The sequence below is a fragment of the Corylus avellana genome, chromosome ca1 (assembly GCF_901000735.1).
Source record: "Corylus avellana chromosome ca1, CavTom2PMs-1.0".
Taxonomy (NCBI): Eukaryota; Viridiplantae; Streptophyta; class Magnoliopsida; order Fagales; family Betulaceae; genus Corylus; species Corylus avellana.
This window is the reverse complement of record NC_081541.1, coordinates 41,047,083-41,064,060: the sequence shown is the minus strand read 5'-3', so window position 1 is coordinate 41,064,060 and position 16,978 is coordinate 41,047,083. Positions and strand designations below refer to the sequence as shown.

Here is a 16,978-nt window from a genome sequence, read left to right as displayed (position 1 = left end):
TTTTTTAAACTGCAATGCCAAATAATTAATTTTCTCCAATTTTATTTAAAATTATACATTTTCTTTATAAAATGGCAACGGGAAACGCACCTCGAAATTCGAATGGTTTCCCTCATATTAGAAGCGCATGAAGAGATTCAAAGCCTTCGGAGGGCAGTTTTCTCTGAAGGAATTACAGGAACCCAGTTGACGCTGTCGGAGGAAAACTTTTGGTAAGTCAGTTATGTTTGGTTTTCTCTGTTCAAGACAGCTACTACCACTTAAACACCGGAGGACCCATTTGGGATTTCTTCAGCAAAATGGTTTCTTTATTGTCAAATCGTTTACATCAGTAGGCAGTTTACCTGAATCTAATCAAAAACCAGAAGAGGAGGAAAAACATTCTTTTGCAGTGTCTTATCTCATAAACTCTTGTGGGTTGTCCACAAAATCTGCTATTTTAAGATCCCGGAGGCTACTATTTCAGAGCCCAGAGAGACCAGACTCGGTGTTGAATCTTTTCAAAGAGAATGGATTCAACAATGCCCAGATCTCCAAAATTGTTAGGATGCATCCCCTAATTCTTTTATCTGATCCTGAGTAGACCCTTTTGCCCAAGATTGAGTTTTTGCGTTCCATAGGGGTTTCGAGCTCTGACCTCATTGCCATCATCTCTTCATACCCATTTCTGTTCAGATGCAACTTAAGGAAACGTGTTATCCCCTGTGCTATGATTTCCTCAAGAGTGTACTTCTTGTTGACGAGAAAGTCCTGACAACTGTCAAGCGCTCACCACGAGCTTTTCTAAGTAATGTAACGAAAACTATGGCTCCTAACATTGCACTTTTGAGACAACTTGGAGCGCCTCCATCTACAATCTCTTTCCTGGTAACTAATTATCTCTCTTCAGCTTTTATTAAGCACACTAAGTTTGTTGAGGCTGTCCACCAGGTTATGGAAATGGGATTCGATCCAATGAAAACGGCGTTTGTCGAGGCAATCCAGGTGTTACTGAAGAAGAGTAAACCAAAGCTGGAATGAAAATTTGAGCTTTATAGGAGGTGGGGTTGGTCAAAGGACATGGCCCTCGCAGCATTTAAAAGGTTTCCAAATTGTATGCTATCTTCAGAAGAGAAGATGACGAAAACAATGGATTTCCTTCTGAACAAAGTTGGTTGGCCACCAAAACATATTTCTACAAATCCTGTAGTTATAAAATTAAGCTTGGAAAAGAGAATTATTCCTCGGTGGACGGTTGTTCAAATTTTGCAAGCCAAGGGTTTGGTCAAGAATAACTTGGCCTTGGGGACTTTCTTGAAACCGACTGAGAGGAAGTTTTTGGAGCTGTTTGTGATCAGATTTCAGGACGATGTTCCTGAATTATTGAATGTATATCAGGGTAAGATGTCTTCTGGATGTAGGATTTCAGTCTAAGGTACGTGGGATGGAAAACTTGTAACATTTTGACTTCCAATTTCATTTGTGTTATAGTTGGCAGTATAGCATTTTCGGTTTATTGGGTTTTTTCTGGCCAAAAAGTAAGTGATTGGGCATTGGACTTGTATTATCTTGCTCTGTTTTGACATGGACAATGTGATGTCCAAGTCAAAAATATCAAATAATATGCTATGACATAGTTTTTAGATTCCAAACAAAATCCTAACTCACATATCGCCACTTGTGTTTGAATTCCCCCTTTCCAACCACCCCTGAAAAAAGAAAAATGACCCTGAGTTGCAAGCAATGACTGATTTTTATGGCCTTTGTTTTTGCTCAGCCTATTTTTTAGTGTTATGGAACATCCTGGCTTGACACCAAGACGATTGTATCATGATTGTCTATTTCTCAATGCGTTTAATGTGATTGGTTATGTGTGTGCTTAAGGCATAAGGCACTTTATAACTTGTGAATTTGCTATCTAGTTGACCTACATTAGGCCCATTATGATATTTTAATTAAATGGAGTTTTTGGACAGTTTTGAGTTCTCTTTTACAAGGTCATCCTCCAAGCATATAGAGAAATAGGTAGCATTGTTGAACTGAGAACTACTGTATATGGCTTGTGTTTTCTCCTTTATCATTTTACATGCGAACTCATAATATGTGGCCAGCTATCCATTGGTATTTATTTGTTGTCTTTGGGTGTTGTGGTGTCATCTCAATGGTTATGCATTCTGTGGATGTGTGATGCTTAACATTTTCTACTGCAGTCACAGGTTCATCTGCAAAGAGTAGTGGTGTTATGATGTTGTGGATTAGATTCCGAAGAAAGCAATTAGGTCGTTAATTCAGTGGGGTTATATAATGTGCAAAAATTGTAGAACTGGTTATATAGGAGCAAATTGAAACAAAGAATCATATACTAGCAACTAAGTAATAATTGACAGAAAGTAGGAAAATACTCCATTGGACTTGGTGAATTCTGATTCTACTTTGAGCCAAGGGTTTCCCGTTGTCCTTAGCTGACCTTCCAAGAACATCAATGAATGACATGAAACATTACCTACTAGCAATTCGGGCAGGTAATTACTGATCCCATGAGTTCGGCCTAGATTTCAACTAGCTTTAATTAGCTAGATTCCTCATGCACTGTAAATGCCAAAACATCCTTGAAGTTTAAGTTGATTCATAAGTAGAGTCTAGAGTTCATTTGTGTTTCTCACATGTCCACTTTAAATGCAAAAACATCTTTCCGGTAGATGTTGTTATGTATGCTTTTGCTGCACAGTAGGTATATTTCGTTTTATTCATTCAGATATAATACCGGTAGCTCATCTCATGGTTGGAGAAGATGAGTTTTGTGATTGTGCAAAAAACTTGTGGAAGTATTTCTTGGTCCGTACCATTGTTTCATTTGATAATTTTTTCAAGATAACATGTGGAAATTTTGTAGGTTTTACTTTTCTCCATGTGGGTTTGACCTTTCATAAATTTCTGAAAACTTATCAAATTGGCTATTTAATATGGAGTTTTTAGTATGTGTTTGATTGCAAAGTGAGGTGGTGTGTTTCTTTTCTTTTGATATTTTTCTGTTCTGCACTGCTTCAATTTCAGCCTCTAGTTTTCGTTCTTGATTATGAAGTCATTGTGCATAAATGTGTGTGAAAGTGCTGGAGTTGGTTGGAAATGCAGCTCGTGACAACAAGAACTGCTGGCTGTGAGGAACGATGAAGACCTTGGGAAGTTACTGTTGCTCATGGTGTTGTCTTTCCCAATATCAACCCTGTTCCCTTGCCCAAGAAGACGGCAGAAAAAGCTGCCGAAGGGCCCTAGTCTCCATCCTGGGCCACCAAGTCTCTAAAGAAGCCTTAGCTTTCTCTAGTCAATCGAGTTGCTTCTTTTTCATTTGTATGCAATCTGGGAGTAGGATGGGGAAAATTGATGAATTTGAAAGATCTTGTGACCTCTTTGTTAGGATTTTCTCTGAAATTAATGGATGAAACCACTTGTTTCATTACATGAATTTAGTGATTAATAGCAGTAGATGTTTCTTTATAGGTTATTATAATTGAATGAAATTATAAGAAATGTTTGTTGATTCTCCGTAACAGCAAAACGCTGGAAAATGTTTTTAGTTGAAATCATTTTTTTGAAAGGTGATTTTACTCAAAACATTTCTAAGGAAAAACATTTTACGCGGAAATAAACGGTGTCTCAGACAAATGCAGGTAACTATACCATTGAATTATGTGAATTCTGATGCTACATTGAGCCAAGGGTTTCTCGGTATGTAGCTGTGTTATTGCATGTATTTTGTCAATGGATTCATGAGTTCATTTTTTTTTTTTTTTTTTTGTATTTATGAGTTTAGTGTAAAATACAACTGTATTTAATCAGCAGAATCTCTCCTGAACTGTAAATTCCAAAAACATCCTTGAAGTTATGAGTGGATTCATAAGTAATCTAGAATTCAATTGTTTCTCTCACATGTCAACATTTTCAGAGCACTAACAACCTTCGGTTTTTGATTTTTTTTTTTTTTTTTTTTTTTTTTAATTTAGATTATCAAATTACCTTTTGATTTTCTATTCATATAATCGTTTCGCGTAGTTTATTTGTTGCTGCTGTCGGAGGTTGTTGGAAATCTATGCCTACCGGAATTTGTTGCCAGAAGTCGCTAGTCGTCACCTCCCGCTCGATTCATTGTCAAAGGTCATAGGAATTTGCCATCAGATTTTGTTGAAAGTTACCATAAGTCACATGCTATTTTTGGTTGCCGTTGAAGGTCATTGATTGTTGCCTACCGTCACTGATTTTCCGTACGAGCCAAACGTCGAAAACATTTTTCAAGGCAAATCACCTTTGTTCTGTTTTTTTTTTTTTTTTAACAAAAAAAAATAATAATAAAAAAATAAAAAAATTACATATTATCAAACTACTACTTTATTGGCAATATTCTCTTTACTACTATCAATTATGTTAATGACAGCACCATCTTTCAAATATATCATATTTATTAGTTTTATTTGACCTCTCCAACATTTCATAACATCATGTTCTGTGTTTGCAATCAAAAACCAGATGTAGCAAACCAAAATCAGTTGAAATTTATAGTTAAACAAGGGAAACTCACTTCTAAAGGCTAAAGCTATTGAATTTTCTGCCATAGGCATACAGAACAAAATGGTATCACTAAAAGGACAATAATACCCAAATAAGTCTTCAACTCTTACAATTCAGCAAGAGCAAAAAGAGTCCTTCGCATGCCAAAGAAAAGTGGTTTACGTTGGTGTTGGTTTCCGTTGTCGAGCAACATATTTCCAGTACAAATAAAGCATTTTTTGGCATATTATTTATTGATGGAGCTCAAGCGCCCCTCAGATTAGAAGCGCATGAAGAGTTCAGAGTCTTCACTCTTCACAGGGCAGTGTTCTCTGCAGGATTAAATCAAACAGTTAGAGGAGCATAGCTGAAGCTGTCTCAGGAAAACTTTTGGTGAGTCAAGTTATGTTTCGTTTTCTCTGTTCAAGACAGCTACTACCACTCAAACACAGGAGAACCCATTTGGGTTTTCTTAAGCAAGGTTTCTTTATTGTCAAATCGTTTACATCAGTAGGCAGTTTACCTGAATCTAATCAAAAACCAGAAGAAGAGGAAAAACATTCTTTTGCAGTGTCTTACCTCATAAACTCTTGTGGGTTGCCCGCAAAATCTGCAATTTTAGCCTCCCAGAGGGTACTATTTCAGAGCCCAGAGAGACCAGACTCAGTGCTGAATCTTTTCAAGGAGAATGGATTCAGCAATGACCAGATCTCCCACATCGTTAGGAAGCATCCCCCGGTTCTTTTATCTGATCCTGAGAAGACCCTTTTGCCCAAGATTGAGCTTTTGCGTTCCATAGGGGTTTCTAGCTCTGAACTCATTACCATCCTCTCGTCAAACCCATTTCTGTTCAAAAGCAACTTAAAGAAACGTCTTATCCCCTTCTATGATTTCCTCAAGAGTGTACTTCTTGTCGACGAGAAAGTCCTGAAAACCTTCAAGCGCTCACCACGGTCTTTTCTATGTGATGAAACGAATACTATGGCTCCTAACATTGCACTTTTGAGACAACTTGGAGCGCCTCCATCTACAATCTCTTTCCTGGTAACTAATTATCCCTCTTCCGCTTTTATTAAGCATACTAAGTTTGTTGAGGCTGTCCACCAGGTTATGGAAATGGGATTCGATCCAATGAAAACGGCGTTTGTCGAGGCAATCCAGGTGTTATTGAAGATGAGTAAACCAAAGCTGGAATCAAAATTGGAGCTTTATAGGAGGTGGGGTTGGTAGGACATGGCCCTCGCAGCATTTAAAAGGTTTCCAAGTTGTATGCTATCTTCAGAAGAGAAGATGACGAAAACAATGGATTTCGTTGTGACAAAAGTTGGTTGGCCACCAAAACATATTGCTACAAATCCTGTAGTTATAAAATTAAGCTTGGAAAAGAGAATTATCCCTCGGTGGTCGGTTGTTCAAATTTTGCTAGCCAAGGGTTTGGTCAAGAATAACTTGGCCTTGGGGACTTTCTTGAAACCGACTGAGAGGAAGTTTTTGGAGTTGTTTGTGATCAGGTTTCAGGATGATGTTCCTGAATTATTGAATGTATATCAGGGTAAGATGTCTTCTGGATGTAGGATTTCAGTCTGAGAACTGAGAAGGTATGTGGGATGGAAAACTTGTAACATTTTGACTTCCAATTTGATTTATGTCATTGTTGGCAGTTATTATCATTTTCAATTTATTGGGTATTGTCTGGCCATAAAGTTAGTTATTGGGCATTGGATTTGTATTATCTTGCTCTGTTTTGACATGGACAATGTGATGTCCAAGTCAAAAATACCGATTTTTATGCTATTACATAGTTTTAGATTCCAATCAAAATCCTTGCTCACATATCGCCACTTGTGTTTAATTCTCCCTTACCAACCACCCCTGAAATACAGACAATGACTGATTTTTTTTTTTTTTTTTTTTTTTTTTCCGCGCAGCCTATTTTTCAGCGTTAGGGAACATCCTAGCTTGACACCAAGACGATTGTATCATGAGAATGTGTATTTCTCAATGTGATTAATTAATGTCATTGGTTCTGTGTTTTTTGATGGTTCATGTGCTTGTTCGAATCTCTTTGATGTAATATAGAGACTACGATGATCAATCTACTGTGAGTAGTTCATGAGTCACAAGAGACATGACACGCTGTTCATTGACTTTCTTTTTGAGAATATGTTTTTCTTATTGTAGTCTATGTTATCAATCTACTGTGTTCTGCTCCAAAGGGACTATGGACTTACATCTGACACCATGAAAACACATGGAAAACCCAATTGATTGGGTCAGCTAGGGGGCCAGGTGGTATTACTGTGAACTGGCTTGTAAGCTAGTTAGTGTATTCCCTTGTTGAATAGACAAAATCAAGGGTGTTGTACAAAACAATGTGGAACAATGTGGAACTGGTTCCATCTGATTCGTGGAGTTTTTTCAGGCCTTGCTGACGTGGCAAAGGTCTCCTAGAGCTGTTAGAATTTTGTTGAGATTTTCTGCATTTCGAGATTCGCGCTCTTTCTGGTTTTGCGTGTGAGGGTGCGTGCTTTTTCTGACGACGGTAATTCCGGTGAAGGTGTGCCGGAAAATTCTGGTGCTAGTAATCCGTAGGTGGTGGAGTGAAAATTGGTGTAATATGGCTAGGAAAGCCAACAGAGGTCGAGGCGGGAGGAAAACTCAAAGGTGACTTTGGAGGAGGTGAAAGTTGGTATGGATGGTGTTTCGCGATTTGTTGATTGCGCTCTAGCATTGAGCGATGAAGAGGAGATTGGTGAGTCTTTAGACTGTGGAGTTTAATTGGGAAATGATCTGGACTGTGGAGTTCAATTGGAGGTAGATGCGTTTGCTGTGAATGAGGATGTTGTGGAGGCTAGTTCTAATCTTCCTGAGGTGGAGGTTCTTCACAATTTGGGAGCCTCTAGTGTTAAGGAGGGGATCACAGAAGGTGGTAAAGCTTCTGAACAGAAGCATCCAGCTCTTGATTGGGGGCAGCTGTTTCGGTCTAAGAAGTCTTTTGGTACGTTGAACTATTTTGCACCTTCTCATGAGGATGGAAAAGTTGTTGTGAAGCCGCCGAAGGAGGCCGTTGAGGAAGGCATCTTGAAATGGTCACCTTCTTTGGTTGGCCAATTTCTCGATAAGCCTTTGCCTTATTATATTGTCAAGCGAGCGATGGATAATCTTTGGGCTCAGTATGGAAAGGTTGAGGTCTTTTTGATGGAAAATGGCACATACTTGTTTAGATTTGTGGATGAGAAGTCGAGAGATGAGGTTCTGGCGGCTAAATTGTGGCATATGGCTAATAAGCCTCTGATCTTGCGAAAGTGGACTCCAGGTATGCAGCTCCTAAAGCTTTCACTGTCTTCTGTTCCTGTTTGGATTAAGTTGCATAATTTGCCTATTGAATTTTGGAATATTACTTGCTTGAGTTATGTGGTGAGTGGTGTTGGAAAACCCCTTTGTGCTAACTCTGTTACTGAAGAGCAGCTTAGACTTGGGTTTGCTCGGGTGTTGGTCGAAGTAAATATTGAATCAGAATTCCCTAAAGAAGTTGAGATTGTTGGTGCTGATGGGAGTAGGATTGCAGTAGGTATTGAATACCCTTGGTTACCTGTGAAATGTAAGAAGTGTAACACCTTTGGTCATTTGGCTTACTCTTGTACAAAAGTTGATAAGCAGGTCTGGATTCCGAAAAGGATTGATCCTGTTCTTTCAAAACAGGTTGATATTGGAGTTAAAAAATATGAGGTTAAGATTGGAACTGTGTCAAATGTTGTGAATCAGGAGCAATGGAATCTGCTGAGAAAACTCCAGTAACTAAACTTTCTGCTAAGGATAGTCAAAGGCATTGGACAAATTCTTTTCATTTGCTGGCTAGAGCAGATGGTAGAATTGATTCAGGGGAGATGAGAGGAGATCATATCTCTCAATCTCTTCAAAAAGTTATTGAACATGTATTAAATGAGGAAAATACTAATCTCTTGAAGGACAAAGGGAAAAGTAAACTGGGAGAGGAGGAGGAGGTTTTGATGAGAGGGTTTTCTCCTACTGTATGAATTTATTGATATGGAATGTGAGGGGTTTGAGCCATCCCTCTTAGCAGCAGGAGGTAAAAAATATGATCAAAATTCATAAGATTGGCCTAATTTGTTTGATTGAGACTAGAGTGAAGGAAAATAAAGCAGATAGAACCAGATTTGTTATTGTTCCTGATTGGGATTATGCTTTCAATTATGATAAGCATTTTCTGGGGAGGATATGGGTTTGCTGGAAGAAGCTGATTATAAAGTAACTGTGGTTGATAAATGTGAGCAGAGTATTAATTGTTTCATCAAGTCTCACAAGAATAATTGTTGTTGGTTTCATTCTTTTGTGTATGGGGCTAACAAAGGGGTGGATAGGAAGTTGCTTTGGACTAGTTTAAGTTCTATGAAGGGTAGAGTGGCTACTAATCCTTGGATGATTTGTGGGGACTTTAATGTTGTGAAGTCTTTGGGTGAGAAGTGGGGCTCTGAAAAGCTGAACTCTTATGAAGTGGAGTTTGGGCAGTGCTTAAATGATCTTGAGGTTTTAAACCTTAATTTCAGTGGCTTTTTTTACACCTGGAATAATAAAAGTGAGGAGCCTAGGTTTGTGGCTAGAAAGCTTGATAGAGTTTTGGCTAATGAACATTGGATGAGTACTTTTGGTAGAACTATTGTTGAGTTTCAGTCAAGTGGCATTGTTGATCATTCTCCAGCTATTATATCTGTCGGGTTTTTGTAGAGTTTTGGTCCCAAGCCTTTTAAATTCTACAATTATTGGTTAGAACATAAAGGTTTTCTGGATTGGGTTAAGGAAGGTTGGGATATTCAGGTTGATGGGGTTAAAATGTATCAGCTTTATGTAAAACTTAGATCTGTTAAAGCTGTGCTGAAGAGGTAGAATGTGGCTTGTTTTGGGAATTTGAAACAGAAAGTTATGGAGGCCAGAGACAATCTTGATTTAGCTCAAAAAGCTGTTATTGCCTCGTATCGGAGGGCTAATTGTTTATTAAAGGAGAGGGAATGTCTACATACTTATGTTTCTATCACAAAAGCTGAAGAGTCCTTTTTGAAGCAAAAAGCTAGGAATCAATGGCTGCAACTAGGTGATCAGAACAACAGTTTTTTTCATCGAGCTATAAAAGTGCAGCATGCCAAGAATACCATTACTCATCTGTGGGATGAGCAGGGTCATAGAGTAGAAGATGTGGAACAAATCAAACAGGTAGCTGAGAATTTTTACAAGAAGCTGCTAGGGTCTAATCAGATGACTTTTAATGAGACTAAGGCAACTCATATACAACAGTTGATACCTATGCCTATTTCTGTTGATAAGGCAAGTCTGTTGGAGAAAGAAGTCACAGAAGAAGAGATTAGAGAGACTTTGTTCCAAATGAAAGCCAATAAAGCCCCTGGCCCTGATGGTTTTTCTGCAGATTTCTTTAAGGCTTCTTGGCCTATTGTTGGGAAGGATGTGGTTGTAGCCATCAAAGGTTTCTTCCTCTCTGGTTTGTTATTGAAAGAGGTAAATGCCACTATTCTTACTCTAGTACCTAAGAAGATTAATCCTTCTACTATGAGGGATTTTAGGCCTATAGCTTGCTGCAATGTCATATACAAGTGCATTACCAAGATTATTGCTAACAGGATGTTGCCTCTTCTAGTAGATTTGGTAAGTATGAATCAGTCAGCTTTTATTCCCTCTAGAAGCATTTTTGAAAATGTTCTTCTAGCTTAGGAAATTGTGAGGAATTACCATAAAGGTACAGGAAATCCTAGATGCACCTTGAAGGTTGATCTCATGAAAGCTTATGATTCAGTAAATTGGGAGTTCATGATCCATTGTCCTTACTGTTTTGGTTTTCCAAGAAAATTCCTTAGTTGGATCAAGGAGTGTATCACCTCTCCTAGGTTTTCTATTTGTTTGAATGGTACCTTGGTTGGATACTTTGAAAGGGAAGAAGGGGCTAAGGCAGGGAGATCCCTTGTCTCCTTATTTGTTTGTCTTAGCTATGGAAGTTTTTTCTAGGCTCATGGCTGCTTCTACTGGTGTTGACTCAGGTTTCAAGTTTCATCCTAAATGCCTTAAAATGAAGCTTACTCATCTTTGCTTTGCAGATGATTTGCTTATTTTCTCTAAAGCTAGTTTGAGCTCCATTAAAGTTATTAAGGCTGTTTTAGTTGAGTTTGAAGAGTTGACTGGTCTTAAGGCAAACCCTTCTAAAAGTTCCTTTTATTGTTCTAGAATTACTGATAGGGTTAAGCATTCCTTATTGAATGATTTGCAAATGAAGGAGGGTAAACTTTCGGTGAGATATCTTGGGGTTCCTTTAATTTCAACCGAACTTTCCTTTGCTGATTGTGGAGTGCTTCTGGACAGAATTACTGGTAGAATTGATTCCTGGTTATCCAAGAATCTATCTTATGCTGGAAGGCTTCAATTGCTTTCTTCAGTTTTGTATAGTTTGCAAGCGTACTGGACAGGTATCTTTATCCTTCCTAAAATGATTATAAAGTCTATTGAGCAGAAGTTTAATAGATTTTTGTGGAATGGGAAAGATGTTGAGGCTGCAAAGGCAAAAGTGGCTTGGTTTGATGTTTGTTTCCCTAAAAAGGAGGGTGGCTTGGGTTTGAAGAGGATTGAAGTATGGAATCAGACTTCTATGCTGAGACACATCTGGAGTTTGTTTACTAGATCTGGCTCTCTTTGGGTGGCATGGATTAAATATAATTTTCTGAAGAAGAAGAGCTTATGGAGTGTTGGCATCCCTCAAAACTGCTCCTAGTGTTGGAGGAAATTACTCAAGTTAAGGTCTATTGCTAAAAAGTTCTTGAGATTTGAAGTTGGGAATGGGGAAAATATTCATCTCTGGATGGATTTGTGGCACCCTGCTGGCATCTTAGTTGAAAAATATGGTTATAGAGTTGTTTATGATGCTCAAAGCAGTGTGGAAGCTAAGCTTTCTTTTGTTATACACAATGGAGAATGGTTATGGAAGCCTGCTAGATCTGAAGCTTTGGTGGAAATTCAAGCAGGACTTTCTGAAATCAGTTTGGGTCATGTTGATCAGCCTATTTGGACTGCTTCAAGGAATGGTTTCTTTGTTAGTTCAGATACTTGGGAGGCTCTTAGGGAGAAAAATGAACTGATTGATTGGTGGAAGTTGGTTTGGTTTCCCCTTGCTATTCCTAAGCAAGCATTTATCTTATGGCTTGCTGTGAAGGGGAGGCTTGATACAGGAGATCGGTTGCTGACAAGGGGATACAAAGGAGATGTCAATTGTGTTTTCTGCAGGGATCAATTGGAAAGCCGTGATCATCTTTTTTTTGAAGGTAGCTTCAGTTATAGAATATGGAGGTTCTGTTTGTCTAGATGCAGAATAGCTAATTCTCCTATAATATGGGAGGAGGTTTTGCAAATGGGATGCAGTGAATGGGGTAATAAAACCTTTAAAGTTGTGCCTGGTCGTTTGGCTTTGGGGTCTACTGTCTACAACATCTGGTGCAATAGAAATGAAATCAAGCATGCAGGACATCCCAAAACAGAGGAGCAATTGTTGAAGAAAATTCTGTGGGAAGTCAGAACCAGAGTAATTGGAAAAGGGTAGTTTTCAAAAACTGGGGAAAACCTTGTGCTTTGCTCTTAATGGAATATACCAGCAGACTTGCTTTGTTAATATTGGTTTTATAGTTACTGGTTGGTCTCCTCTGGTTTAGTTGGTTTTTCTGTTCACGATTTGGTTGGTTTTGTTTTGCTGCTAGTATGTTTTGCAGCTTTGTGTTTTGTTTTGTTGGTGTTCAGCCTATGTGAGGCTTTGCTTTAGGCCTTTTGAAGGGCTTGTATTCGGTGATACTTTGTATTTGGTTTGTCTTGCTTTTAATGAAGGTGCTTATTCATCCAAAAAAAAAACAACAATGTGGAACAGATTGGGTAACAAAGCTGTGGATGCTAACAAGTCGATGAGGCTGTTAGACTTGTGTTGTTGATCATCCCTTTTTATTTGTTGCTTTGTTCCTTCTTTCTCTTGTTTTACAACGAAACCATGCCCAAATGTACGTTTAAGTTGGCCAATGTCTGGTTTTCGATGGACTCCTTTTTCTCCTTTTGATTTTTCCATTTAAATCAAATAGGTTTGTTGAAATTTGATATATGTTGGTTCTTTCATTGTTAGTATCACTCTCTCTTTTGCTTTTGTCTGTTTGAAATTTGAAGTTCCAAACAGTAGAGAGAGCATATATGAACTGTAAATATCACTCTCTCTTTTGCTTTTTTCTAAGGAAAGATGATACCAGTTTCAATTTTCAATGTAAAATGAACAAAGATCAATATGTGTAGCTTCCAGACAACACTGCCTAATATATCGCTGGTGTCAAGGTTTCCCTATTCCATTAATTTATGTCTGTTTGTTTTGCCCTTCTCAGATTGTTTGACTCATTGACTTGCAGTTATGCGTGCTTTAGAACTTGGTATTGTTCTACATATCAAAAAAAAGAACTTTGTATCGTTTCTATTTCTATTTCTATTTTTTTTTCTTTCTATTTCTTTCCTATCAGTATTCTGCTGATATGCTCGAGTACCACACTCTCTTTGTCTCTATGGAAACTTTGTTTTTAGCTTTTGCTTGCTATAGCTCTCAGATATGTGATTTTGCTTAATTAGATTTGGGTTGTTTTGGTCACTAGGCTAACTTTTTCGTTCAAAACTTCATGGGTATGTTATAGTTTGGTAGTTGATGTTTGTGTTTATTGCCCTGTATGTATGTTTGCTTTCCTGGAAATTTAGGACAGAAAATGTATTCATTGCTTTAATAGTAGCTTATTTTTTCTTGGATGAACCCATTGTTTCATTTGTTAATTTTTCCGAGATAACATGTTGAAATTTTTTAGGTTTTACTTTTTTCCATGTGGGTTTGACCTTTCATAAACTTCTGAAACTAATCAAAATGGCTATTTAATATGGAGGTTTTAGTATGCGTTTGATTGCGAAGTGAGGTGGTGTGTTTCTTTTCTTTTGATATTTTTTCTATTCTCAACTGCTTCAATTTCAGCCGCTAGTTTTCGTTCTTGATTATGAAGTCATTGTGCATAAATGTGTGTGGAAGTGTTGGAGTTAGGGGTGTAAACGAGCTGAGCTTGAGCGAGCTTCCCTTGTTCAGGCTTGGCTCGTTTAAATTTTACTCGAGCTCAAGGGCGAGCTAAAAAAATCGAGCTCAAGCTAATAATAAGTCGAGCCGAGCCAACTCGCGAGCTGGCTCTTATATTTAATGTTTTTGTTTTAAAAAAAAATTTTAACTTCAAGTACTCTTAAACGGCTTAAGAAGTTAGTTTGCATATGAGTATTTCCTTAATTTGACTAGTCGAGTATGGAGCCTGAGTCAATACAGCAAGGCATTTGGTTTCAAAGAGAGAGGATATGCATCCTTTTATAGATAAGCAAACTTGGAGATTAATGTTTTCTTAACAATGTGAGACAAGTTAACAGGTTGCATTCAGACTGCATTGGGACAACGCCCCCTACAAAAAAATATTTTTTTAACGTCTCTCTCAATCCCCCTCACTAGTCACAACGGATCTTCCACCTGAACTCTCATTTCCCACTCTCTCACTCTCGCTCTCCAGACAGGTAGTGATAGTGTTTGTGTCTGTTTGATTCTTTAATAGTTTATGTCTTTCGTAATCTCCCTCAATAGTTTTTGCTTGATTCTTCTTCCTTTCGTTTGGATCTGCTCTAATTGAATCAAAGTCTTTTTAATGATTGCTCTCTCTCTCTTTGATCACGAAGGCTCTCTAACGCTTAAAAATGTAATTTTAAGGTTTTAATAATTATGAGATTTATAATTAATTATGTATTACTTAGTTTATATATATATATATATATATATATATATATATACACACACACGAGCTTATACGAGCTTAGCCAAGTCGAGCCGAGCTTGCTTCGTTTAATATTCGAGCCAAAATTTGTGTTCATGAAGCGCTTCATTTAATATTCGAGTCGAGTCTGAACTTGCTCGCGAGACGCTTCGCTCACTTAACAGCCCTAGCTGGAGTTGGCTGCAAAGGTAGTATGTAATATACATTGAAAAATGGGGTGGTAGTTTTATGGAAATATTGGTACTTTTTCTTCTTTTTTTCACCCTTTATACCAATTCAAAAGCAGAAGATTAATTTGATAATTTCCTGAAATTTGGTCATGAACTTCCTCAAAATGATCTCTGACCAAAGTCTTTATACTAAAATCTCTCTCTATTTTCCCCTTACTTAACTGAAAACAATAAGTTAACCAAAACTATATTATTTTTTGGGAAATGCTAGATGTTCTTTTAGTGTTTTCCTGGTGTCCTTCTAACTGTGATGTAGCTTTTAAAATTACGTTGAATTTGATATTATCATTATTGACTTTTAATCTATTAGTGATTTTAAAAGTCACGTCACAGTTGGGAGGACACCAGGAGAACACTAGAAAAACACTTAGCATTTCTCTTCTTTTTAGTTTAAAATTTTGTTATGATTTCCTCCAATATGCATTTTTTGATTTAGCCACGTCATCTAAACATAATTATAAGGTTCAAAATCATCTAGGTCCTCTTAGTCCAACCACACTCAATCCTGAGCTCTCTCATCACTCATGTCCCTCCCCTCACCACTTCCACTATAGTTGCTGCCACCGCTAGGATCATCGCCCCCCCTATTGACCATTGCCACAACCATCTTCATCCTCTTCTAGTACGTCACCACCTGAAACTTATCAATTTATGGACAGAAGTTTGATGAAGGTATCATTTTCATTTTTACCCATAAGCGAGCTACCATCATTGATACAAGAAAAAATAAAGTCAAGAGCAAAAAAGTTTTTAACCCTTAATTATGACTAAATCTTAAATTTCTTTTACAAAAAATCTTTTATGCAATACTATTCACGTCACAAAATTATACTATATAATAAAATACATATTGGACAGTTTTAATTTCATATACAAAAATAAAAGAGCGAAAATATTAATTATGCTAATTGAACTCGCTGCTTCTTTAATAAATACAATTGATCAAGTATTATATCCCATATAATAAACTTTTAAACTTTTTGTTTTCCCTAATGCTTGATATGAATTAGAAATTGTGGACAAGTCTTATAAATATGGATGATGAGGCATATAAGCTGTAATCGAACCGAGCCAAGCTAAGTATTGAATGTTCAAGCTCAGTTCGTTTAATTTTTTTTGAACACAAGACAAGCTCGAGCTTTCCACCAAACAAGATAATTTGTTCAAGCTCTATTCATTTATTTTTCGGCCAAGCTCGAGCTTCTTCATGAGCTACCCAATTAATTTAATTATTTCATATATAAAGTAAATATCGTGATTGTTCAATTTTTTTTTTTCAAATTTATACAAATTATTAGTTATTTAATTATAATTAAGATTTATGGTTTGGGTAATTAGAGAAATTAAGTCAAATATCAAATAATCTAATCTCAATTTATATGTTTATATATATATATATATATATATATATATAGATACACACACATCTATACATATGCATACACATAAACTCACTTATACACACACAAAGACACTTATATCTATATTCATACTCACAATTACAATAATTCAACTGATATATATTACATTATAAAGAATATATTTTTTTTTTATAAAATACTTAACATGTTCTCATTACAAAGTTAAAAACAATATTATAAAAATAATAAAAATGAAGTTATACGAGCTTATATGAACTTGTACGAGTCGAGGCAAGCTTGTACGAGCCGAGTCTAAATTAATACGAGCTTAAATTTTTTGTTCAAGCTCTGTTCGTTTAATAAACGAACCGATCTTGAACCGAGCTAATCCGAGCCGAATCTGAACATGTTTACGAGTAACTTTGCTCGCTTACAGCCCTACAGTGATATTAATGAAACTTTATCTTGTTCATAAACACCCTGAGGATAAAATTTCTCTACAAGATTGCATATGTTATCAATTTTGAATAACTTGTAAGCATTTCTCGCAACCAAAGAAGAACCAAGCATAAGAAGCTCTGTTCCATCTAATTAAATGTACTATTTAAATCTTATAATTGACATTCCATTTGTTGTTTTGTAATTTTTTTTTTTTTTCACTCAACCAGATGTTTTTGGTCAAAATCTTTTATGGGGAGTGTGAGGGGGGTGGGTCATGGAACAAGCCCCACTCCCCCTCCCTCCCTCTATGAGCTCTAATATCACTTCAACTATTATGCCGTAGGGCTGAGAATTGGTTGGTAATGTTGGTTTCAGTAGAAAAATTGTGTTTTCGCATGTGTAAAGTCGAAAATTTCACCGACTTATTCTGCCAACTTTTTGTTCCGTCACCGAATGGCGGTCGGTAATGGTAGTTTCGGTAATATCAGTTGGTAATGTCGGTAAGTGAAAAAATTGAAAATTGGTCGGCAAAGTCAGTTGGTGA

At 37.0% G+C, this 16,978-nt stretch overlaps 1 protein-coding gene, 1 long non-coding RNA gene and 1 pseudogene across 2 annotated transcripts; all 3 read left to right on the top strand.

Moving 5' to 3' along the window:
• The first annotated feature begins 117 nt into the window (after positions 1-117).
• Positions 118-3,436, top strand: LOC132176572 (uncharacterized). The gene is made up of 2 exons (XR_009439536.1): positions 118-1,414; positions 3,034-3,436. It is a non-coding gene; the product is annotated as an uncharacterized LOC132176572 (long non-coding RNA).
• Positions 3,437-4,668: 1,232 nt separating this feature from the next.
• On the top strand, positions 4,669-6,331 carry LOC132165738 (transcription termination factor MTERF15, mitochondrial-like; annotated as a pseudogene).
• A 5,067-nt stretch (positions 6,332-11,398) lies between these two features.
• LOC132172241 (uncharacterized) lies at positions 11,399-12,133 on the top strand. Its single transcript, XM_059583711.1, has one exon. The coding sequence runs from the start codon at positions 11,399-11,401 to the stop codon at positions 12,131-12,133; it is 735 nt and encodes a 244-aa protein (XP_059439694.1).
• Positions 12,134-16,978: the final 4,845 nt, after the last annotated feature.